The sequence below is a fragment of the Populus euphratica genome, unplaced genomic scaffold (genome assembly GCF_000495115.2).
Source record: "Populus euphratica unplaced genomic scaffold, PopEup_1.0 scaffold65.1, whole genome shotgun sequence".
In the NCBI taxonomy this organism is placed as follows: Eukaryota; Viridiplantae; Streptophyta; class Magnoliopsida; order Malpighiales; family Salicaceae; genus Populus; species Populus euphratica.
In genome coordinates, this window is record NW_011499943.1 from 372,992 (window position 1) to 396,525 (window position 23,534).

At 34.9% G+C, this 23,534-nt stretch overlaps 4 protein-coding genes and 1 non-coding gene across 5 annotated transcripts; 3 read left to right on the forward strand and 2 right to left on the reverse strand.

Annotated features, from left to right (window-relative positions):
• Positions 1-270: 270 nt before the first annotated feature.
• Positions 271-342, forward strand: TRNAD-GUC (transfer RNA aspartic acid (anticodon GUC)). The gene has a single exon. It is a non-coding gene; the product is annotated as a tRNA-Asp (tRNA).
• Positions 343-3,376: 3,034 nt separating this feature from the next.
• Positions 3,377-8,286, reverse strand: LOC105137217 (protein S-acyltransferase 21-like). Its single transcript, XM_011042884.1, is given in 10 exon segments — positions 3,377-4,416; positions 4,758-4,964; positions 5,080-5,160; positions 5,409-5,537; positions 5,675-5,770; positions 5,857-5,925; positions 6,264-6,460; positions 6,856-6,976; positions 7,085-7,198; positions 7,930-8,286. Coding segments are annotated over 10 exon segments (2,016 nt in total). The 5' UTR covers positions 7,975-8,286; the 3' UTR covers positions 3,377-3,459.
• A 1,605-nt stretch (positions 8,287-9,891) lies between these two features.
• Positions 9,892-14,621, reverse strand: LOC105137287 (MLO protein homolog 1-like). Its single transcript, XM_011042987.1, has 14 exons — positions 14,496-14,621; positions 14,364-14,421; positions 13,959-14,221; positions 13,741-13,857; positions 13,521-13,581; positions 12,797-12,882; positions 12,197-12,271; positions 12,018-12,106; positions 11,360-11,409; positions 11,235-11,275; positions 10,965-11,138; positions 10,587-10,622; positions 10,338-10,466; positions 9,892-10,251 (listed from the first exon to the last, which is right to left on the reverse strand). The coding sequence occupies exons 1-14, from the start codon at positions 14,619-14,621 to the stop codon at positions 9,892-9,894; spliced, it is 1,665 nt and encodes a 554-aa protein (XP_011041289.1).
• A 2,376-nt stretch (positions 14,622-16,997) lies between these two features.
• LOC105137218 (uncharacterized) lies at positions 16,998-18,851 on the forward strand. The gene is made up of 5 exons (XM_011042885.1): positions 16,998-17,311; positions 17,464-17,599; positions 17,682-17,781; positions 17,911-17,997; positions 18,445-18,851. Exons 1-5 carry the CDS (start codon positions 17,236-17,238, stop codon positions 18,577-18,579), a joined length of 534 nt encoding a protein of 177 aa, XP_011041187.1. The 5' UTR covers positions 16,998-17,235; the 3' UTR covers positions 18,580-18,851.
• Positions 18,852-20,076: 1,225 nt separating this feature from the next.
• Positions 20,077-22,886, forward strand: LOC105137219 (glyceraldehyde-3-phosphate dehydrogenase B, chloroplastic-like). The gene is made up of 9 exons (XM_011042886.1): positions 20,077-20,208; positions 20,419-20,532; positions 20,848-21,009; positions 21,110-21,277; positions 21,376-21,536; positions 21,650-21,711; positions 21,793-21,842; positions 21,940-22,346; positions 22,524-22,886. Exons 1-9 carry the CDS (start codon positions 20,110-20,112, stop codon positions 22,657-22,659), a joined length of 1,359 nt encoding a protein of 452 aa, XP_011041188.1. The 5' UTR covers positions 20,077-20,109; the 3' UTR covers positions 22,660-22,886.
• Positions 22,887-23,534: the final 648 nt, after the last annotated feature.

Genomic DNA, 23,534 nt, shown 5'->3' on the forward strand with positions numbered 1-23,534 from the left:
CAACCTATTTGATATTAAATAAGCTAGTTTTATATTAAATAAACTAGTTCAACTTAACTCATGTTTATTTAATATCAAATATCTTATGATTAATTGGATATAAATAATAACCAAGATATCTTAACATATTATTATTATTAGACTACTTATATTCTTTCTCAAGGAAGAAAACTATAGGCCTTAAAATTTTATTTTTCGTTTATTTTTTCAAATTAATTATGCATAGAACTATGAGTCAATAAATTTAAATTACGTCGGCTAAACAATCAAGTCGTTGTAGTATAGTGGTGAGTATTCCCGCCTGTCACGCGGGTGACCCGGGTTCGATCCCCGGCAACGGCGTTTTTTATCAAATTTTTGTATATCTTCTTTTCTCTGGGTTTGCAATTCGGAAAATAAGGCCTGGAGGGCCCACTGACCTCTTACATCCACAGCATGATACCTGACCCAATCATACTTAATCACTAAGCCCATTAGTGTTGATAGCATTATTAATTTTTCCTCTTTTTTTTTTTTTTTTCTAAGGGTAAAATGTGACAAAACACCTTTATGTTTTTTAAAAAATAAAAATTAATTTATCTTTGTGATTTATATATTTTTTATTTTTTAAAATGTTTTCTTTCTTTTCGTTTCATTTTCTTTTCAATGTGAGGGTTTGGCGTGTCATGTTTGTGTATAGACATATGGGGAGGCTACGTGAGGATCTTGTCGCTGACATTCTTTTTCTGCGTATGCCAACCAAATCTGCTGTCCGGTTTCGATGTCTGAGGCTCTGAGCAATTACCACGATCAACTCGTGCCTGAATTCAAGTTGGCTCTCAATTTATAGAGAAGAAATTCAAATGCCAGGAAACCTCATGGAGAAAATGTGAGCCGAGCAGTGCAATTGAATGGAATTTTGCAGTGGTCCATGGACTTCGATGATATTATAACATCTGATATTGTGGAAAGAAGAAGCTAAGTTCAACACCACGCGTCCGAGACTGGAACGTCCATGGTGTGAGTATCAAGTACTGTCGAGAAAAGGGTTCGTGCCATTTTCTTTGATGGTGGAAGGCTTATAATCACAGTCGAAAGAATAAGTTGCGCATGTTCACTGTGAAGCTAGAGGAGAAGAAAGTGGCCAAGTTTTTGGTGATTATCTCGAAACAAAAAGGATATAGATGGTTGGATTGGAGGGAACATGTCTGGTTGGAAATTTATTTTAATTAAATAAATTATGAATGGAAATTATTTTTAGTTTTTTTAGATTTAATTTTTAATTTATGGTGACTAATTAAAAGTTGATAATCATTTGAATTAATTATTTAACTTTTAACCTTTAAAATTCAGTAAAAGATAATGAAAAAAGAGTTGAATTCAAGAAATTTTTTATATTTTTACACCTTTTCTTGCTATATTTTAATGTTTTATTCTTATTTCATATTTTAGTTTTTCTTTTAAATCTACAGCTTGAGTTCATATTGCTAAAAAATACTTAAGATTTATATTTTTAAACTCTTAATTTAGAATAAAATCAAGATGATATTGTTGGAATATTTAAAAATATGTTGCATATATTTTAATTGTATAAGCAAGAAGCGATAAAATTTCAAAAACAAATGATTCGTTCTTAACAATAATAAGATTTATTATTTTAAAAATAATTTAAATAGCAAAATTTTTTATTTTGATTTAAGTATAGTTGATTTAAGATTTTTTTTTTATCTTGAGTTAATAGATCTAAATATGTATAAACTCTAGTCTTTAATTTTTTTTTAAAATATCTTTTGTTTAGCCATTTTTGTAATGATAAACTATTAAATATCCATGTAAATTATTTTTTAACTACAATCTTGTTAGATAAACTAAGGATATTTACACAGATTCATGTCCGTCCTTTTTAGAAATGATAAAATATCATCTTGGGTATAATTATTTTTATGTTTCTATCAATATCTTTCTAGCCAAACCTTTTCCTTTCTTGTTTTCTGTATTCAGTTCTGAAACACTAACAAGACACAATCTCAATCTTGTCTACATTCCTACCCTCGCTACCGTCAACTGCATTACTCCTCTAAGTCTTACGTCAAATCCATCAAACGTTGATGCCAACAAACAATGTGTGCAAGAGGAGAAAACGAGACGGGGGGCCGGGTTCACATCATCAGGAGTGCTGGGAGGTGGGTTTACAAGCAAGAACTGGCCAGCGAATATTTTCCAGTTTAGAAATTATGAAAGGGTTTCATATTTAACTGTGCTTCTTTCTTGGATATGCTAAAGATGAGATTCAAAGAAGAAAGTTTCCTCGATTGTTTTATGTGTGTCTCCTTCAAGTGGCACTAGTTGAGAAGGAGAGCGCAGCATGCTACAAATGTTTTGATTGTCTGTGAGGCCGGCTGGTATGTTTGTGCAGTGTCTCTCTTTTGCTGGTTTCCAACCATTGAATTCCTGAGCTAATTCATGTGGAGCAGTTGCATGGAGGCTAAGCCTTCTTTTGGGTATGAAAGTCAATTACTTGTGGTGTTCTAAGCTTGATTCTGGCTATTTTGGAAGCTTTCCTCTTCCAATTTCTATGTGGATACAGACAAGGTGATGACTATTTCAATCATATAAGATATCTTAGGTAAGGAGAATTCTCTAACTAGAAGTTCTCAATCAGGTATTGGCCAAGCGATTAAAATGAATTGATGAACGTGTTTTATTAGCCTTATTACACAATCAGGTATTGGCCAAGCGATTAAAATTAATAGGTGAATTGATGAACGTGTTTTATTAGCTTTATTAGATTATATGAGGCGCCAAGACGTCAACAAGTTCTTTGTATTATAGTGGTAAGTATTCCCGCCTGTCACGCGGGTGACCCGGGTTCGATCCCCGGCAACGGCGATTTTTCTGTTTTTGGTCTCTTTTCTCCTGCTTTTTGCGTTTTGGAAAATGAAGCCCGGCATAGGTGGACTTAGCCCGCCGCCTTGACCTGGGCCCTTTACATCCACAGCAGGAGCGGTGCTTGACCTTTAACCACCCATTGATTCAAAAAAAAAAAAACAAAAAACAAACTTGTGAATACCATTATCAATAACTATCAAGTCTACACAAGTTATAAGCCATTAATGTTGATGTAAACCGCATGTTCTTTGGCGATTGCATTAATTATGGAGGTTAGCAAGAGCGGATGCATCTTTTTTTTTTTTTTATTTATGTGGGGTGTCCGGGCCAGCTTACGCGCACCACGACTAATCCCCACGGTCCACTGAACATTCTGCAAGCCCAGTAAACAGGTAAGACACCGCGGGGATGACAAGCGTACATGCTGAGGTTCGAATCCAGATACGGAGAAAGGGGACAAACCCTTCTCACCGCTAGGCTAGAACCTCACTTGCATAGCACTGGAAAGTGGTAAAAAAAATGCTCTAGAATGAAAAAAAGGGAAAGTTTAATGTACAGAACCCCACTCTATGCATCGGCAAAAACAAATCACTATTCCCTCATTTTAGTGCTCTCAGGAGACCTAGATGAATACTGGTTTTGTTGAGAATCGCTTGGAACAAACACATGAAGTTGGTCACCCCTCTGTGACCTGCCTTGCTGATAGTGACTTGAGGTAGATCCTCTATCCTGGCTCGGAGCCAGTTCAGTACCAGTTCTTGTCCCTCTGCTTAGCAGCTCGTTGACAAGAGGGCCTCCAAAAAATATAGATTGATCTTTGTACAAAAGCTCTGTTCCTCGAACCTGAGACGAAGAACCAGCACCTCTTGAAGAAGAGACAAAGCGTCCAGCTTCTGGATACCAAATAACTGCTGTTCTCGTATTCTCAGCTACTCCTAAGTTTCTTCTCATAGGAATTTGGGCCGCATTCTCTCGAAGAGGATTTCCATTTAGTTCAATTTGTCTTTCTGTCCAAGGAGGTTGATCTGTTGATGTCTGATAAATGGGGTTGAAGTGGTCTCTGTTTGAAGTTTGCCGTTGTAGTGGCGATGTGGCAGGGTTGGAGACATTAGCACTGCTGAAGTTGCCACGACTCTGACGGCATGACTCAATGTCATCCCTGCTAGCATTGCTAGCATTACTAGCATTGCTGGCTGGATATGAGTTAGTCCTGGAAGGAGATGGCCCTGTCCCCACTGCTCTATCGTTTCTATTTTGAAATCCTTGATCAGAACTGATCGGACTGCTCCTTCCACTAACATTGCTACTGGATAACTTATCAGCATCATAAAGGTTATATCGAGAACCTATGGGTCGTAGAACAGATGATGATGCTCTAGCCTTTGCCGCTGCTTTAAAAGCCTCACTGGAATCCAATTTCGCAAGTTTCCATGCACTGATTCGAACTGGACGCTGTGGTAACTTTTTGGCGCTGTCAGCTTCCTGAACTGTATCTGGATCAACTGTAGATGGCAGGCGTCCTGGCTCCGAATGTGGAATAATTTCATCCTGCTTGTTAAAGACCCAAAACTAATCAAATTCCAACCCATGTTGTTAAAGAGTCAAGGAAAGAGAATCCAAAATAGCAAAGGATGTAATTACTACATGCAATGCACATAGCAAATTATAGCCAAAAGTAAACAAATTCTACCTTCATTATGTCTAAGTTCCTTGTTGATGGGACAATAAGCAAGGAATAATAATTGCAGTTGAAATTTACCTTTTCAGGGACAATTTTCTTAGTCATAGTTTCATGTGGTACTTATGAGAACCAGGAACCATTAAACTATTATTTCTAACATAGGCCACACGAACTTTTCTTGATAACTTGATTCGGACAGATGTGGTACCTGATGGTCCATGAAGATTCTTGGAGGGGTACACCAAGAACCTTTATATTGCAAACTCATTCCTATAGAACTTCTTCCGCTCACTGTAGTAACAGCAGAACTGGTTGGCGAAGTTGGCAAGCTTTGCTGCTCTCCTCCATCAACAGATGGTCCAGGTGGTTCACTCTGAATTCTCATGGCAACTACATACTCGTATGTTGTGATACCCTGCAGCAATTCTACTCGTATGTTGTGATACCCTGCAGCAATAAAGTATTTCACTAATTGCATTTTACATAGAGGCAAACATGGAAGAGAGGAGGCAAGGCTGTTATGAACACACCTTTCGAATCAGAATCAAATGGAAAAAAAATAGCTCCCCCAGAGGCACAGTGGCAAGCAAAGATACGAATGTGCACAGGGCCTGTATCCATTATCAAGTTAACATCATAGAATATAAAAGAAAAGCATCCACAACGAGAAACTTTATCAGGTGAAAGCCATAGCATCCTCCATTTCAACCCCTAAGAAATTCCAAATCATACATATATTTACAGAACACAAGCAAAACAATGGAAAATACATAACTCAATTTTCCCAAAAAAAAAAAGTGGCAATTAAATTTGTTTTATAAAATCTTATATCTATCAACAAAGAAATTGGGAAACATACCACAACCATCGCAAAGGGAGGGCGCGAGAATCCAATGCCAAGTTTCTCCATTATTTGATGATCCATACCCTTTCTATCCACAAAGCATCGAACAAGGACAGCAACACCAACTCCGAATTCAACAATAAGCTGATAGCAATGCACAAAGGTAGATGAATATGAGAAATGTATTTTGTTTGAATCTGGGGAACATATCTAATACAAGTAAATTGCGGTGCAAGAAAAATAACGAAACAAAGAATCACAAATAATATCTGAAATTTTACCCAGACAAGGCTTGTTGGCATAAGGGAAAAATGTTAGGATGCTAGCATACAAAAAAATGTGATATAATTTTTCTTCCCTACACAATTGTTCAACCACTGCAGCATGGAACAGATATTTCATCAGCCGGTACTGCAAAAGAAAAAAGGATATGAAAGGACAAGGATGAGCATCCAAAACTCACCTGGCAGTGATGATCAAATCCATCAACGCATTTGTCACAACTTCTGCAATGTTTGCTGAATTTGCGTACCTAGAAATAAAAAATCAGCACCATGATACTGGAAGCTTTACTGGAAAAAAAATAAATTGTGGAGGGCAAAGGAATACACACACTCCCACAAAATGTTACCCTTCCCTGGCGTTAACCTAATAATTCTTCAACTATGAGCAACTAACTCAACCAGCTATTGTGACTTGACTGTTTGACATATTTCCTTCTTCTTTTCCCCTGTATTTTCCCTCTTCCTTCTAATTTTTATTTGTGCATAGTTTGTGGGCAAACCTGTTTTCTGAAGGCTGGGAATTTCTAAATAAAAGGGATCACTATCTCAGGCAATCAAAATAAAACCTCATGGAATAACCATGTACCTCAGTATTGCAAAGTGTACAGAACAAAGCTTCCTCTCCAGATTCTTGCTGTGGAATATCTTCATCTTTTCGGCAATCTTGTTTCACAAGAAAACAGCAAAAGAAACCTCCAAGTCTTGAACACCAACTTGAACCGTATTTATTGGATTTTCCTCCATTTTTTAACCTTGTCTTGCTAGGTTCTTCAGCAGAATTTCCTTATGACCATGAAGATTTTATGATTTTGTTTTAAAAAATAAAAACGTTAACAAAAATGCTTATAACTCCACAATGTACAATTTGTTCCTTTCAATAGAAAGGCCGAGCAATCGCTCACCTGCATCTGTCATTGACCAAGACAAATTCAGAGAAGCCAAAAAGACTGAAGGAACTTTCAGGTTAGACTTTAGACACAATAGCATGATAATAAGCATTCCTGGATAAATTTCAGAATGCTAAATCAAGTTTCCATTCTCATGGTCCAAGAGGCACATGCTACTGCTTCAATGTTTCGTTAACCTTGTTATACATTACCAATCAAATGGTGTACTCCGATCTAAATTTGCAATTCATAGATTTTCTAGTGAGACAACTAAATGGTAAGTAGACAAACCATGCAGATACGTGTCATTTTCTGATTTATGGCCTGCTGCCTCATCAGCTTCTAGCAGAATTCCAGGATCAGCCGGATCAATTGCAGTGCAACGTACATAAAGAATAAATACAGAGAGCGCCTGAGAATTAACCAGAAAAGAGGGCAAAAGCAATAAGGTGACAGAAGCCCAAAACAAAAATTCAAATCAATTATCAAAGAAAACAGGATAGGGAGTAATCATGCTCACCGAGACAGAATAAACGCCAATAGCCACATATTCATAGATGTCCTTCCCAAGGAAGGGAGCAAAAAAGGAATAGAATGCAACAGAAAGCAGGAAGAAAACTGTTACAGCCACAATCTGTGCACCATGAAAAGTTCAACATCAGTACATTAATCTTTGAAGAAAACAGCAATGCATGACTCCATCCAATTTATTCACAAATCTCCCCAGGATACAGAACCAAAGATCTTAAAACTCATATAACCGAACACAAGCATGAATACCCTGTCCATACCATCAACAGTTTGCAAAATACTACTAATCACCATGTACATTCAACTCATAAGAACTTCAACTAGCGACATTTGACTTTGTTTTGTTATCACAACAACTCAAGTAGGTCCCTCCTCGACTAGATTCACTTTGCTTTTCTTATAAAATGGGCAACATGGATCATAAGTGGAAACAGATTACGCAAATTACGTTATACCAAGGTCACATCACGCGATGTCAACTAAATTAAGCCCAATAACAACGACGATCTGTCTCAAAATCAAAATTTTAAATGCCAATTTATCTCATAAACCAAGCCATCATTAACGAAACGTTACACTCAAACTTGGACACCACCCCAAAGTAGAAATAGATACAAATCTTTCTTAGGTTTCTGTCATGTCAAAGCAAAATCATTCAACCACAGTTATTTAATGGGGAAAAGCAAAAAATAAAATAAAATCCATCAGTCCATAATTAGAAACAGATATAAATTGACTTAACTAACTTAAAAACCAAAATCCCTACAACTATAACTTAAAAAAAAAACCAAAAAAGCTGAAAAAATGTATAAGGAAAGAAGGAAAGAAGTATACTTGAAAAGTATGAACAGGGAATTGCCATCCATGACGCCTGGCCATTATTTCAAAAACCCAATTCACATTTGCCGGTCAAAACCGCCTACAATCTAAGCCCACCATTTTCAATAGCTGTGACTAAACACATTATGTAAATCTATATGTAAAAAAATCAGAGAATCATTTTCAAAACTGTTGCATTTCTTTTATGTTCTACTGTGGTTTAGTGAAGTAAAAATGGGTTTCAAAATGGTGAATAAAAATTAGAGCTTTATTAGGTTTTGTGGAGACAGAAACACTTGAAGGAGGAGGCGGAGGAGGATTTCTTTCAAAGTAAAGGACTGAATTCGACTACACTTTGAGTATGAAAATGTGTTTTTATTTATTTTTATTTTCTAACACCGTTTTTTGCAACGATTCTTTTTTTAACAAATACTGCAACTGTATTTTGTTTTTTGCAGTTTGGATAATTGAGAATCCATAATTTGCAAGAACATGCTCTTATTTATCTGTTTACCAAACTTCCATTAATATTCTTCTTCTTCCTTTTTTCTTTTGAAAATGTGTTTTTATTTATTTTTATTTTCCAACACCGTTTTTGCAACGATTCTTTTTTTAATAAATACTGCAACTATATTTTGTTTTTTGCAGCTTGGATCATTGAGAATCCATAATTTGCAAGAACATGCTCTTATTTATCTGTTTACCAAACTTCCATTAATATTCTTCTTCTTCCTTTTTTCTTTTGCCAAATCTACAGAGTTTTTCCCTGCTTGCCTTCCCTAATAAATATATTAGTCTTGATGTTTATCATTCTTCATGACAATAACACCAACTAGAACTTAATTCATTATGTATTTTTTTTTCTTTTTTATTTGATAATGAGATTTTGATGAAGCTTGAACTTAGAGTAACTTCCACTATCTTTTGCATAAATAATCTTCCTATTAAAATAAGAACCAAGTTAGTAAAAAACAAAATGTGTATATTAGACAATTCATATAATTAAAATAATCAACAACTAGGAGGTGTGCACAACGTTAGATTTTTCTTCATATCGTCACAGTTTTATTTTTCAATCCCCAAATAATGCTAGAATTATGAATCAACCCCAAACCTATAGAAATGGAGAGCATCTTGTAATTATGTAAGATGATAGTGTGTCAGATGAGAGTGTATAAATAAATTAAATTAGCATTTTGACCTGAGTATATGTTTAGCCTAGGTATACCATAGAGATTTATTTTTTTAAAAATAATTTTTATTTGTACATATATTAAAATAATATTATTTTTAAAAAATATTTTTGATATCATATATCCAAATTAATTTAAAATATTAAAAAAAGTTAATTTAAAAATCAGAACTAAGATTTCAATTTTCAAATGTTAATTTAACCCCCTTGAAAATATAGCAGTGGTATTTCATTCTTCATCGATCTTAATTCTCGAAAGCTCCCATGCATGCTTCCCAAAAATTAATAAAGCTTTCCTTTCTTGTTCTCTATGTTTTTAGAAGAAGATAGAGAGGAAAATAATTACAAAATCCGATCTGATTTAATTAGTAATTCGGACACTCATTGACTTGAGTATTAATTTGATGAGTTAAATTAAATAAAGCGATGCGGTTTTTGTTTTGTGATCCCTTTGATAATTAATTGAATCAATACCTCTCTTTTTCGCGGTTTTTGTTTTGTGATCCCTTTGATATTTAATTCAATCAATACCTTGTTTTTTTCCCCATCAAATTGGCAAGTCACGTTAAGCTATTTTTATTTATTTATGATCTTCTATTCATCTTGATCATCGATATATTTTTTTGGTGCAATTTTTCACACCTATAATTAATTTTTCTGGAGTGAATATATATATATATATATATATATATATATTCAGACTAGCTAGATAGATAACAATAATAATAAAGGGCCAAGCATTACGAGGTTCATAAAGGGAAAAGGGCCAAGCATGCATCAAGCCTTTACAAAGAAATGGCAGCTTCACGAGTTGGCTCTTGATGGTCTTGTTTTCTTGACTCGTGCTTATCATGAGTGGAGCCATCGTGCTCCGAGAGTTCAGTATCCGATGGGTAAGACAATGCCGAACTAATGACACTTTCAACATCCGGTTGACTTGGCCTGTACTTGTGAAGCAAATGCACAGGTGATGCACCTTGGCTTGGTGTCATTTCAGAGCTCATGCACCCTAGACTAGAACCACCTGCAGCTTCATCACCTCCTGTTCTTCTTGATCTATTTCTTAGCTGTGCTGCCATTTTCCATTTTCTAAGTGCTTTTTCTGTTTGTTCCTCAAATATTCCTTTCTTCATGTGAGAACCCATCTGTTAAAAAATGGATGGTAAGCATTCGAATTAGCCAAGAAGCGAGGGTTCTTAATTTTAATCGGAAAACTTGAAGATTTACTCACTTGTGTTACCAATGAATAGAGAGGGAAGGTTATATAGCTACACACGAACTGAAGGATCAATCCGAGGAAAACCCTTGTCAAAATCACTGCCAAGTCTTCATGGAAACAAGATTTGATCCCGAATTCATACTGCCATCACATGTTACACCAACAACATTGACTCCTTAGAAGGCCGGCTTCTCACATGAAATTAAGGTGAATTTTTAGGAAATTAAGAACCCAACAAGATTACTAGTAGCTAGTCCTTACCCATGTCCACAAGAAAAATGCCATTTCAAATGCGTTCTGTACAAATGGATCAGAAGCATTAGTTTGGTAAATAATCCGTACATCTTGATTAATTAGTCTAGTAAATCTATATTTTTAATTATTAAAACTAATATGGGAGTCGACTCGTGTAAAACTCAGGTCGCATATTGAACCGATTAACTTGGATCATTAAAAAAGTTATTTTAAAAGGTTAATTAATTGGTTTTTTATCAGGTATATGGATCAACCGAATCTACGGTCTGATACGCAGGACAAGCCAGGTTTAATATAGTGATTATATTGTTTCTGATGAAACTTCAGCAATTTTCAAGTTTAGAACCTGATGAGGAATGAGGGTATAAATATATATCTATATACCTGGAAAAGAGTGTAATGTATTAAGAGGAGAATCCAATGGGGTCGATTAAACCAGAAGTATTTGTTATTAGGCTCAACCACTGGACCTCCTCTAACGACATGACTTCTGTCTTGGGCTTCTTGAGCCATTTCCATGATAACAAGTTCAAGTTTAGCGCCCACAGAGAGAAGTATCTGCACATTGGGGACATGTCAAGAAGACAAATACAAGGTTTATGTTTTCCTAGCTGGTATAGGATTTATTGAACAATATCAATGTGTTTGTCTTACAACAAGAGGCACAACTGCCAACCAGGTGAATGTGTACCATTCTGCACCATCAATGAGTCAAGTTATGTTCAATCATTATCATCACAATCACAAAGATATCAATTGAGAGAAAAAAGGAGGTTTACTGTAGACATTTAGCAGCAAAAAGAGTATGGCAAAAATCCAGAGTGGCAAGCTGTAAAATCATATCAAATTGATTGTCAGTATTGAGAGTTGAGACCAAAACTTATTCGCACCAAAAAGTTGTAACCCTATATTTGGAATTCTGTTGTAGGGAATTTTGTTAAATATAAAAATATTATACGAAAATATTTTTTTAATTTTTTCCTTCAGGCAAGCAACATGTCAAAATCATTTAAAAGAATTAGTTAAAATAACATTATTTTTTTAAAAAAATCAAACTTATTTTAATCGGAATACTTATATATTGATCCACTGAATAATGGACATCAATAACTTTCAATCTTGCATTGTTTAAATTAAGAATGGAATCCCCCGGTTATCGAATTTACTTTTCAATACAGAAATTTAGACCTGTTTAAAAATATAGTTACGTTATTTTTTAGTATTTTTTTATTTAAAAATATATCAAAATAATATTTTTATTTTTAAAAATTATTTTTAATATCAGTTCATCAAAATGATCTAAAAATATAAAAGAAATAAATTTATAGCAAAAAAATAAATGAAAAAATTATTAAAAAAAAATATTTTTAAAATGTAAAAATAAACATGGCACAACTCAACTACTTGAAGGAGAAATCCACTAAGGAAGATACGTGCCTTACGCCCACAACCACCTTAAACTCATCTTCCATGCATCTTTTGATGTACTTGTGGAAATCAAATTTGCTATTTGGAGCAAAATGTGCCTGCAATACCATTTATTAGTCTACTGGTGCAAAGGTGGGCTAGAAACACCAGCCATCAAAACCCTAATCAAGACGAAGTTGACGGCTCACGTTTATAAACCCATGTCTAATAGCCATGTAATCCACCTTTGTCACTGAACCAGTGAATAGCCTAAATAATGCAACCTGCCATATAAATAACATCGTGATGACTATGGACCACCCCCATTAAAGCGTAAATTCAAGGTCTAGATATTTTAGTTCAATGGACAAATTAGAGTAAACTATTCTTTAGTCCTTAAGTCTAAACACGGTTATAACTTGGTCCTCCATGTCTTAAAACCTATGATTCAATCCCTTGACTGAAGTTCATCCAACACCTTTTAAAAAGTCGATCGGTATCTCACTAAAATCTAATTATTATGTATGTTTCTCTTAAATCATCAATTGATACATTTTGGATTAAGGAAAAACAGAAGATGTTTTGTGAGAAGATAATTGCTATCAAAAGTACTGAAGAGACTAAATTATAAGTTTTCAAACATGAAGGGCTAAGCTATAATCTCAATAAAAAAAGGGACTAAAGAATAATTTACTAACGGCACACATAATTCAACTTGGACCACTTGGGAAATTATTATTTTTTTTAAAAAAAAAGAGTAAAAGGGACTAAAGAATAATTTATCAAGGAAAGGAATGTGATAAGCTTACAACCCATTTGATCCCTGGTGCTGTGGCGATGCCAGAGTGACGCTTTACAAAGGAGGTCTGATGAACTAATCTAAATCTTGCTGAGTCTGAAAATTATTCAACAAAGCTAGTGAAATCTAAAATGAGTTGGCAGCAAAATCTATAAAATATTCACAATTGGTCGCGGATAGTGTTATTAAATCTTACCCGACATTGTGATTGATTCTTTTAAAAAGAAATAGATGAGAATTAATCATGCAATTAAAATATATAGTTTGATATTTTTAAAAGTTTAACTTTTCAAAAAAAATTAAAATAATATTATTTTAGTTAACCCAAATTAATTGAACTTATCTATCACACTTGTATATAATTTAGGTCTTAAATCGAGTTATATTTCAGATTAAATTTAATAAGTTTGATTAATGTTGTGACAAAACGGGCAATTAAATATTATTTAATAGTAATCGGCTAACTATCATGCTAGATATAAAATATTTTAAAACTCGTGTATTTAAAAATATGGATTAATTAAATAATATATCTAATATATTGGTATAAAAATTAATTTGAAAATAAATCAATATATTTTTAAATATAAAATTCTGGATATTCATGATGAACACAACACAGCTTCTTTTAACATATAACTTATCGATAATGCATGTTTTAAAAATAACTTATGTGTATTTTTCTCAATGCCTAACAAAATTGAAACTATTTACCAAAAGAAAATAAGAATTACCGTTTGAAACTTGGTACTCTAGGGACGAAGTCTCTAATTCCCAAGCCTTCCATTTCTTCATCTGATGAACAAACCCAGTAAACGGATCATCAGGCTCGTCTAGCATGAATTCTAGATGCATGGCTTGCTATAGGGTTTTAAGCTCAATTAAGCTGTATAGCGTTTACAAAAAAAAAAAAAAAAACTTGCATGGGGAGCTTGTTATGGAATTGGAACTTACTTTTGCTTGCCCTAGCGCCATAGTAATGACACTGTACAGAACATGAAAAATGGCAAGAACAAATAGAAATATGTGCAATTGGTGCACTCCTGTTTGCGAAATCAAAGACACTTTACCCTATAAACACATCAAGAGAAAAAGGATTTATCAGATTCCCAACTCTACCATGTTGATTAATCCTTATCAATTGAAAGAAGTTGGTTTAATTTGTTGATTACCTTGGAGCAATAGTCGCCACCATCACCACCAGCTGCTGCCAAAACTCGGTGTATTGCTACATTTCCGGAAAATGAAAGTAGCTTCCTCTTATTATCTCCCCCGTCACCACCTTCACCACCACTTTTATCTTCATACTTGTCCAGGCCGTAGGCATTTTTGCAGGGAAGCATAATTTTTTCATATTTTTCAGGGATGCATATCTTCAAGATAGCCCTTGTACCCACAGTAAGCAGCAAGGATATGAAGCCTAGCAGCATTAGCTCTGCGATGAAAATAATAGATTCATCAAATCTAACTAAAGAAGCACTTGTTTAATAATAATGGGATGCATCTAAACACTTGTCACCAAAAATTTCTTCAAAAATGTTGTTCCTCTGCTGTACGTAGTGATTAAAAAGACTTACCAGCTTTAATCTTCTCCAAAGCTTCACTCATGGCCTTCTTTTGACGTTTTTGGAACCACTGCAATGTGCATCATTACACAAGCTAATTTAGAGTTATGCATGGATTCTTAAGTCAAATCAAGAATAACCCACCTTTCCTAACGAATGAATGGAATGATCTATTAGAACAGATATGAACACAAACACTGCACAAACTGCCGCCACAGCCCATGTAGGTGTGTTCTGCAGGGTCTTGTCTCCGTAAGATCCAGCTGCCATGGTGCTATAAATGTTTTACTCTTGATTCAGACACTTGCTAACAAGTGAGAATAGGGAAGCTTGCAATAATTCTGAGGCAAATTTTATGGAACCTGAAGACCAATGAGGTAGATATTGGAAGGCAATGGCTGTGAATTTATCTTAAAATTTCCCAACAATAACGTGTAGTTAATTTGTGTAATAAAACTTGTCATATAGTACCCCCTCTGTTTTTATTGCATGAAGCTGCAGAAAATATTAGCTGGTCATTTAGAGTTCCGTCAATCCTTGATATGAGCCGGGTAAGTCAGAGAGTAAGGTTGAAAACCTTTCTCGTAGGTGTATTTACAAGGCAAATATCATTAAATATTTGCTTAATAAAGAAAGTATTGCATAAAATAAACTAGAAAATAATATTATAATTGGGTTATAATATATAGTGATCATCAAACCAACCCACTAATTAAAACAAATATCCATGCCTTTTTTGTGATTTTAATCGTTTTCAGCATATGGATTATCGAGTCGGTGCCTTCTTGCTCTGTGCTTGTGTGTTTCTCAACATAGGATTTATGTTGTGTGTGTGTGTGTGTGTGTGTGTGGGAGGATGAAACGTGGAGGAAAAAGGGATAAGACAAGGACAACCTCGTACATGCCTCCAACTTAATTATACACTAGTTAACAATTAGGCCAGTTGAGGATTTTTTTTGCTCAATTGGTACTCAATGTATCAGATATTATCAATTAGTTCCCAGTCCAAGTCTTTTTCTTAAAATCACAAATTAACTTATAAAATCATATAATATAATTTTAAGAGTTAACATGTATTTATTATAAAAAAATATTTTAAAAACTTGAATACTAATAAAATCAAATGGAAATGGAGTAAAATCAATTAAAATCATGATTTTACTTTTTTAAAAAAATTTCATGTGAAACATTTCTGCCTTGTTTTTTTAAAACAAAATGTTGTTAATTACCTTTGTTTTGAAGCATGTAGATAGTTTTTGGTATTATAGTAGTAGTTAATTTTTAAAATACTTTTTGTTTAGAAATATATTATAATAATATTAAAAAAATATTTTTAACATTAAGAAATTAAAATAATATAAAAAAATTTAAAAATTAATTTAAAGAATTATTGGCACCTAAATTTGTACGAGTTGAGGACCTAATTTATCAGATTGAGAGTATCTTATTGGGTTAATTACATATTCAGAAACTATGATTGTATGATCCCACACATAAATGTTGTCTACAGTGTCCTACAATTTGTTACCCGTTGTATATTATTAACAATTACCTTTTTATTTAATAATAACTATTGTTTTTCGTTTTAAATCACTTAGTGTTTTTAGTTTTCTTGAATACTAATTTTAAAGTGTGAATTTTATTTATAAATTTTTTAAAATTATTTATAATAATTACTTGAAAATTTAAAATTATCTCAACTTTTTTATCATTTTTACATTGACTTCACTAGTTGATATGTATGGGAAGTGTGGTAGAATAGATATAAATTAATGACAAAATCTAGAGATTCACTCATTAAAAAGCATAATTTAATGATTTAAATAGATAAAAAAACTAGAATATTTAAAGAATTTTGAGTTAAATATTGTTAATAATATTGATGTTGGTACTAATAATAGCACTAATATTTATAATATTGATATTGATACTAGTAATGACATTAATAATTATTTAGATAATAATAATTTTGATAAATATACAGGAAATAATAAAACATATAAATGTAATAAAATTAGTTTTAATTTACATGATATGCCAACAAAGTTTACTTGAGCTAAATGACACTTGAATAATGGTTTAAAGTCTCTGCTTAACTAAAAAAAACTTAAAAATAAATTAGATATATATTGTCAATTATGTTTTATAAAATAAAAATTATATCCACAAAACAAAAAGGCTTTAAGTATAAAATGAAATTGCTAAAGGCTTTATTTATTATATGCACACACACACAAATAATAATAAAATATTTTTAAAATATTTTAAAATACTTCATTATAGTTTTACTTCATTATTTATCTTAAACTGACTTTATACACTAATCAGTTATTTATTTTAAATTTATTAATTATTAGTAAAAAAAAGTTATATAACATTGAGGATCTGCATAATAGTAATATTAGGATATCCTGTAATGTTAGTATAGGAGTTGATGATTTTATCTATTGATAATTATTGTTATTATTACTTAATTATATGTGATACTACATGAATTAATTAATTAATTAATTAACTAACTAATTTTGACAAGCTAATTTACTACCAAAAAAAAATACTTATCTCCGGATCCCAAGCCAGACGCCACGTCATCGCGGAACTTAAAACGATACTAAGCTTAAGAAAAAACGGCATTTCAATTTTCCAAATACCATGAACAATCCAACGGTGTGGTAAGCGCAAGGCCATCACCACCACCATCATCATATTGGCTGGTGTTAAAACGTAGCTCCTCTAGCTACAAATCACGGGAGTCGTCGTGATAAACGAAGAAGCAGCTTAGATATCATCGAGCGGAGTCAAAATCAAACCATCACCTGCTCCTGCACTTCAATTTCTTCGTCATCATCTTCTTCTTTTGGAGTCAAGAGAAACATCAACAACAATGGCTGCTGCTACTGCTGTTCTTTGGAATCCTTTAATTCTAACCAGAAATCCTCAAGGACTCCACCTATCTCCAGGTTTGTAGTCTTCATTTTTCGCTTACTTCTATTCAATTTTCTGTGTAATTAGGTTTGTTCGAGGTAGCTAGATATTCCCATGGTTTCCTTTGTTTGGCACACAGAATTTGTAAATGAAAATATTGATTATATTATTTATTTATTTCTGTTAGCGTTGTCTTCTTCTTCTTCTTCAATAAAGCCGTTGGACAAACGCGCCTTGAGTGGTGGTCCGGGAAAACTGCGAATAACTAACTCCATAACCAGAAGCTCACTCACAGTCCAAGCTGCTGCTAACGCTGCTTATAGGTACCGTACAATTGCTTTGATGAAAATAGAAGAATTACTGTAAATTTAGCTGAGAATTGCTTGTTTGCCTGTGTTTTCACAGTGATGGAGGAAGAAGGCCAAGCAATGCAAGCATTTTTGTTGGTGGCTTTGTTTTGGGAGGACTTATAGTTGGTGCTCTTGGATGTGTATATGCTCCTCAGGTCTTGTTAATTTTTTCCTTATTTTTCTTTTCTCTTTCAACTAAGCGGTGTGTGCTTCTTATCGCATAGTTGAAGAGAATTTTACAAGTCATTTTGCTAGTAAATCTTGTTTCTTATGCTTCTGTATAGATCAGCAAGGCATTAACTGGCACTGACCGGAAGGATCTTATGAGGAAGCTGCCCAAATTCATCTATGATGAAGAAAAAGCTCTGGAGGTGTGCTTTACTTCTTGATTCTCTCTGTTCGTAATCAATTTTTGGCATTTAACACTTTTAGATTCAACCTTGCCTTGTGATTTTTCGATTCTTTTATGTCGCTTTTTGCTATCCCCGTTTCTTTATTCATTAATGATCTCTGTGATCCGGATCACTTCCTACTTACCTTTCAAGTCTTTGCTACTCTATGAAAGTATTTGTTGATCATTGTCCGGGAAAATTTACTTTTCAGCTGATTGCTGCCATGTCATAGCATTTGTTGATCATTGTCCCAAAATAGTTAAGAAGATTAGATTCCATAGGAGTTCGATTTTTTTTGCTTTTGTCTCTGGTTTGACATACAATGCGTAATTGATTCCTTGGAACCATCACGCTGAGTGCGCTGCGTGCCTGAGATTTTATGATCAGCATAATGACAGACAGTTTTTGTATTTTCTTGATTTCCAGAAAACACGGAAAATATTATCTGAGAAGATTGAACAACTCAACTCAGCCATTGATGATGTTTCCTCTCAACTCCGATCAGAAGATGCCCCAAATGCAGCAAGTGTGCATTCTGATGACATTGAAGCCGCCATATGAGCTACCTCTGTCTCCGCGGCAGTCTACCTGGTCTCCACTACCAGTAATTTCCATACTGATAATTAATAGCAGTTGAACTGATCTTTCTTTGTTCTCCTCTTTTTTATGAACAGTTCCACTGTGATGGCGCCTGGTGTGGGTACATGTAATTTTGCATGATCGGTTCAGTTAGATCGCACTGATCAAGTATTGTACTCGAGTTATATACAGTAAACAGTAACATTCCAGCTATTTTGATTTCCTTATATGAGGAGCTGTTTTTTTTCACTATAGTTGTGCTGCGGGTTCACACTGGATTCTATAGCCCAATCCTTGAGCCAAATTCCTCATGTCCTGGGATTTTATTTTTTTCAAAAATGCTTGATAGTTAACATGTTCTTCGGGGAGGTTATATCCAGCACTTAGAAAAATCTGGGCACTCTTTGTATGATATGAAACCTGCAGGATTTGATTTCAGACTGTGAGGCAGTCATGTTGCTAAATTTGTGGAGTGATCAAGCTACCAACATATGGATTGCTTGACAGCATATGAAGCAGGGGAAAATAATCTGCACTCTGCGGTGCCTTCTTCAGTCCTCTCCCCCTGTCAAGGACTGGCGTTGCCATTTTTGCTAGGCAGGTCTCCCATAATACTAAATGATTTGAGCTGTTTACTCTCCGAAGACCGGGTCTCTATGCTACTAATGACTGCTACATCAAGTCACAAATGATTTGTTTCCTTTTTTCTGAAGATATTGCATAAACTATTCCTGCCTCAGAAAACTCCTAAATAGGAATCCCTATTTGAGACGTCCATGCAGGTGTTCTTCCTTTCTGACCTGAATCCACATAGATATTTTATATTTTCCAGTGTTTTCCACCGTGCAGAGTGACTTTCCCTGTTAGCCAGAAAAATTCCCAGGAAAGATCCACTGGATGGAAGCCTGAATGTGGGCCATTTCTACTCATCATGTGGCCCACGAGGTACACACCATTTCTCACTCAGCAAATTAGTGGCTATCAAGCAGTTGTATTAAACCCAGTCTGGGTCGATTCAGGATTTATTTGACTCGAAACCAGTTTTGAAACCAGATTATATGACGTGTTTAATATTTTTAAACCTTGATGAATCGGTCTTTAATTATTATTTTTTAAAACCAAGTCATTTTAACTTTTTATTTTAAATATCGAAAGGATATAGTTTTAACTAACTTATAACCCAAGTTTTGGACTGAATGAATCACATGACGGGTTTAATGCCTTTGCAATTAAAGGGTCTGATTTTACAACTGTGAAGAGAGCAGCCAAGAAAATACAAAAGGGTGCACAATCTGTGGTCGAGACTCTCACATTACAAGCTCAATTATCATCTTATCCCATACATCCTCATGCACCATTCTCACCACTCGTTCTTTCAACTAAGTTGAAGCCATAATTTCACAAAAAAAAAAAAAGGAAAAATATCAAGGAATTGTAAAATGAGAATAACTGATAAAACGAGTTGAACTATATAGAGCCAAGAAGTGGCTCTCTTTAGCTTTAGTTGCAGCCATGGCTACCCACGCAGCTCTTGCCTCTTCAAGAATCCCTGCCACCACAAGACTTCCCTCCAAGATCAACCGCTCTTTCCCTACTCAAAGCTCCTCAAAGGTTTCTCTCTCTCTCTCTCTCTCTCTCTCTCTCTCTCTCTCTCTCTCTCTCTCTCTCTCTCTCTCTCTCTCTCTCTCTCTCTCTATCTCTCTCTCTCTATCTATCTATCTATCTATCTATCTATATATGCTTTACATGCACAGTGCACCCTAGCAAGTGCTCTATGTTGCTTTCTTCTATGTGATATTTTGAATATATTTGGATATGCAGAGGCTAGAAGTGGCTGAGTTTTCTGGGCTTCGAGCCAGTTCATGTGTAACCTATGCCAAGAACGCTAGTGAGGGATCCTTCTTTGATGTGGTGGCTTCCCAACTTGCTCCCAAGGTTTGCTAAACTATGCCTGCTAGCTTTCTTAACATTCCTTTCAATGATCATTAGAACATGCCTCGTACTTATATTTTGCTTTAACAATGGGTAGTACCACCTGAAAATTCTTCATTGCAGTTGTATAATTGTGCATGATTATATCTTCTTGATAGTGTGATAGCTTCGGGAGGGAAATTTGAACTTGAAATCTCTCCTGTAAAGGTGACATGCTGATAATATGAGGCTACAGCTTGACTAGTTTGATTGCTTTATGTATCTCCAGCGTATCATATACTATATTAATTTTGTACTGGATGTTTTCTCTAAAATTAGGCTGCAGTGTCAACTCCTGTTAGGGCAGAAACTGTGGCCAAATTAAAGGTGGCTATCAACGGATTTGGACGCATTGGCAGGAACTTCCTGCGATGCTGGCATGGTCGCAAAGACTCTCCCCTTGATGTAATTGTTGTCAATGACAGCGGTGGTGTCAAGAACGTAAGCAAACTAGTGTATATATCTTAATTGTCTAAATTTTGGAGAATTAACTTCCATTAATTAATTGAGAAATCAACTATGAATCTTGCGCAACAAACAGGCTTCCCACTTGTTGAAATATGATTCAATGCTTGGAACTTTCAAAGCAGACGTGAAAATTGTGGACAACGAGACCATCAGTGTTGATGGCAAGCCCATTAAGGTTGTTTCCAACAGAGACCCTCTTAAGCTTCCATGGGCTGAGCTCGGAATAGACATTGTTATTGAGGTAAGCTGTGCTCTCAATTCTCTCCCTTCTGAAGTGGACTTGTCAGTTTTGTGGCAAATCTTTATAAGATAATCATATTGTTGAACTGAATTATGCAGGGAACCGGAGTTTTTGTGGATGGCCCTGGTGCTGGGAAACATATTCAAGCTGGTGCCAAGAAAGTTATCATCACTGCTCCAGCCAAAGGTGCCGATATCCCAACCTATGTTGTTGGTGTTAACGAAAAGGACTACGACCATGAGGTTGCCAACATTATAAGGTTGGTATTTTAGATAATTCTGCGTACAAAAAAGCAAGTACCCCTATTATTCTTGATTATTCATTTGACTGCATATGATAAATTGTAAGTTAATAAAATTCTACTGTTTGCAGCAATGCTTCTTGCACCACAAATTGTCTGGCTCCCTTTGTGAAAGTCATGGATGAGGAATTCGGTATGAATTCATTCATAATCAGTGTTAAAAATCTAGATGCATATGAGGGAAACTTGAGTAATTGTGTGATTATTTTGGCAGGCATTGTCAAGGGAACAATGACAACAACTCACTCCTACACTGGAGATCAGGTAACCGTTAAGAATTCAGTGCTCTGCTGATATAGTGTCATAACCTACTTAGTTTGACATTGAAACTAATGAAAGATTAATTTTTTGTACTAACCAGAGGCTCTTGGATGCTTCACACCGTGACTTGAGGAGAGCCAGGGCTGCAGCATTGAACATAGTCCCAACAAGCACTGGTGCAGCCAAAGCTGTATCTCTTGTGCTGCCTCAGCTCAAGGGCAAGCTCAATGGCATTGCACTCCGTGTCCCAACCCCTAATGTCTCAGTTGTTGACCTTGTTGTGAATGTTGAGAAGAAGGGCATTACCGCAGAAGATGTCAATGGAGCCTTCAGAAAGGCGGCTGAGGGACCATTGAAGGGTGTATTGGATGTGTGTGATGTTCCTCTTGTGTCTGTTGACTTCCGATGCTCTGATGTTTCTTCAACCATTGACTCTTCATTGACCATGGTCATGGGAGATGATATGATCAAGGTTGTCGCCTGGTATGACAATGAATGGGGATACAGGTCAGAATCCTGAACTAACTTGACACTAACCATAATTCTCATTTGGCATCATGAAGTTAAATATTAAGCATACAATCCTATATCCAGCTTGCCTTGAACAGAATTTACATCAACACTTGGATCCTTTATAAACTAGCAAGAGTATCCTAACTATAATGATATGATTTCTGTTTTCAGCCAAAGGGTCGTTGATTTAGCACATCTTGTAGCCAGCAAGTGGCCAGGAGTGGCTGCAGCAGGAAGTGGAGACCCGTTGGAGGATTTCTGCAAGACAAACCCAGCTGATGAGGAGTGCAAAGTTTATGAAGCTTAGACGATTGCTCTTTTTTCTTTTTTGTTTCGTACCAAGGTTTGTTAGTCTTTGTACTAACCAAATGGTGATCTTGTATCGACGTCCGATTATGAGGGACACATTTGTCAAATATTAGCATGTTAATAATGCTATTCAAACTCCAAGCCTGAAGCTTCCACTTCAAAAACAATGCTTGTTGTAATGTTGCGACCATCTCTGTTAAAGAAAAACAAATTACTTGAGAGTTCCTTCTTCTTTACTGAATTTCTAATTTAGGGAAACAAAACACATGCATGGAGGATTAAGCAGCCCAAGTTACCTTGGACGATCACTATCTATCCGTCCCAGATCTTATCATCCATCATTATGCATTTACTTTGCCCTCCTTGTCAGAAGATCATTCCCTGCATCATCTGTTAGGGAGGGCAAGAGTTCTTCCTAGCCATTACCATTTTCTTTCTCTTCCATAACCCCTTCGATATCAAGGGAGAAGAGTTCTCTTTTTTCAAAAAAAAGCAGAAAGAGTGTTTGATCCAGTTTAGTGGCATGAAATTAGCAGGATTCAAGTTTACTCGTATTCTTGCCGAGCCTAAAACAACTCAAGTTCAGCTTCAGATCACACCATGTGTATTCACTAATTATTTTGTTCAACTTCCATGATGATTCTTTAAGCGCGCTTGGAATCCACAAGCTTAAAGAGTTCATGCGACATTTTTACATAGTATTTCTTTTCTAAAAAAAATTAATTGCATAGCATATCATCAATTTTCACTGTTAGAATTAAGATTTCAACTAATTTGGCTGATCAAATCAATGATTTATTAATTTAAAGTTGATTAGAGTTAAATTAATAAAAAAAGTTAAAAATTGGTTGAATGAAATTGCTCTAAAATGTA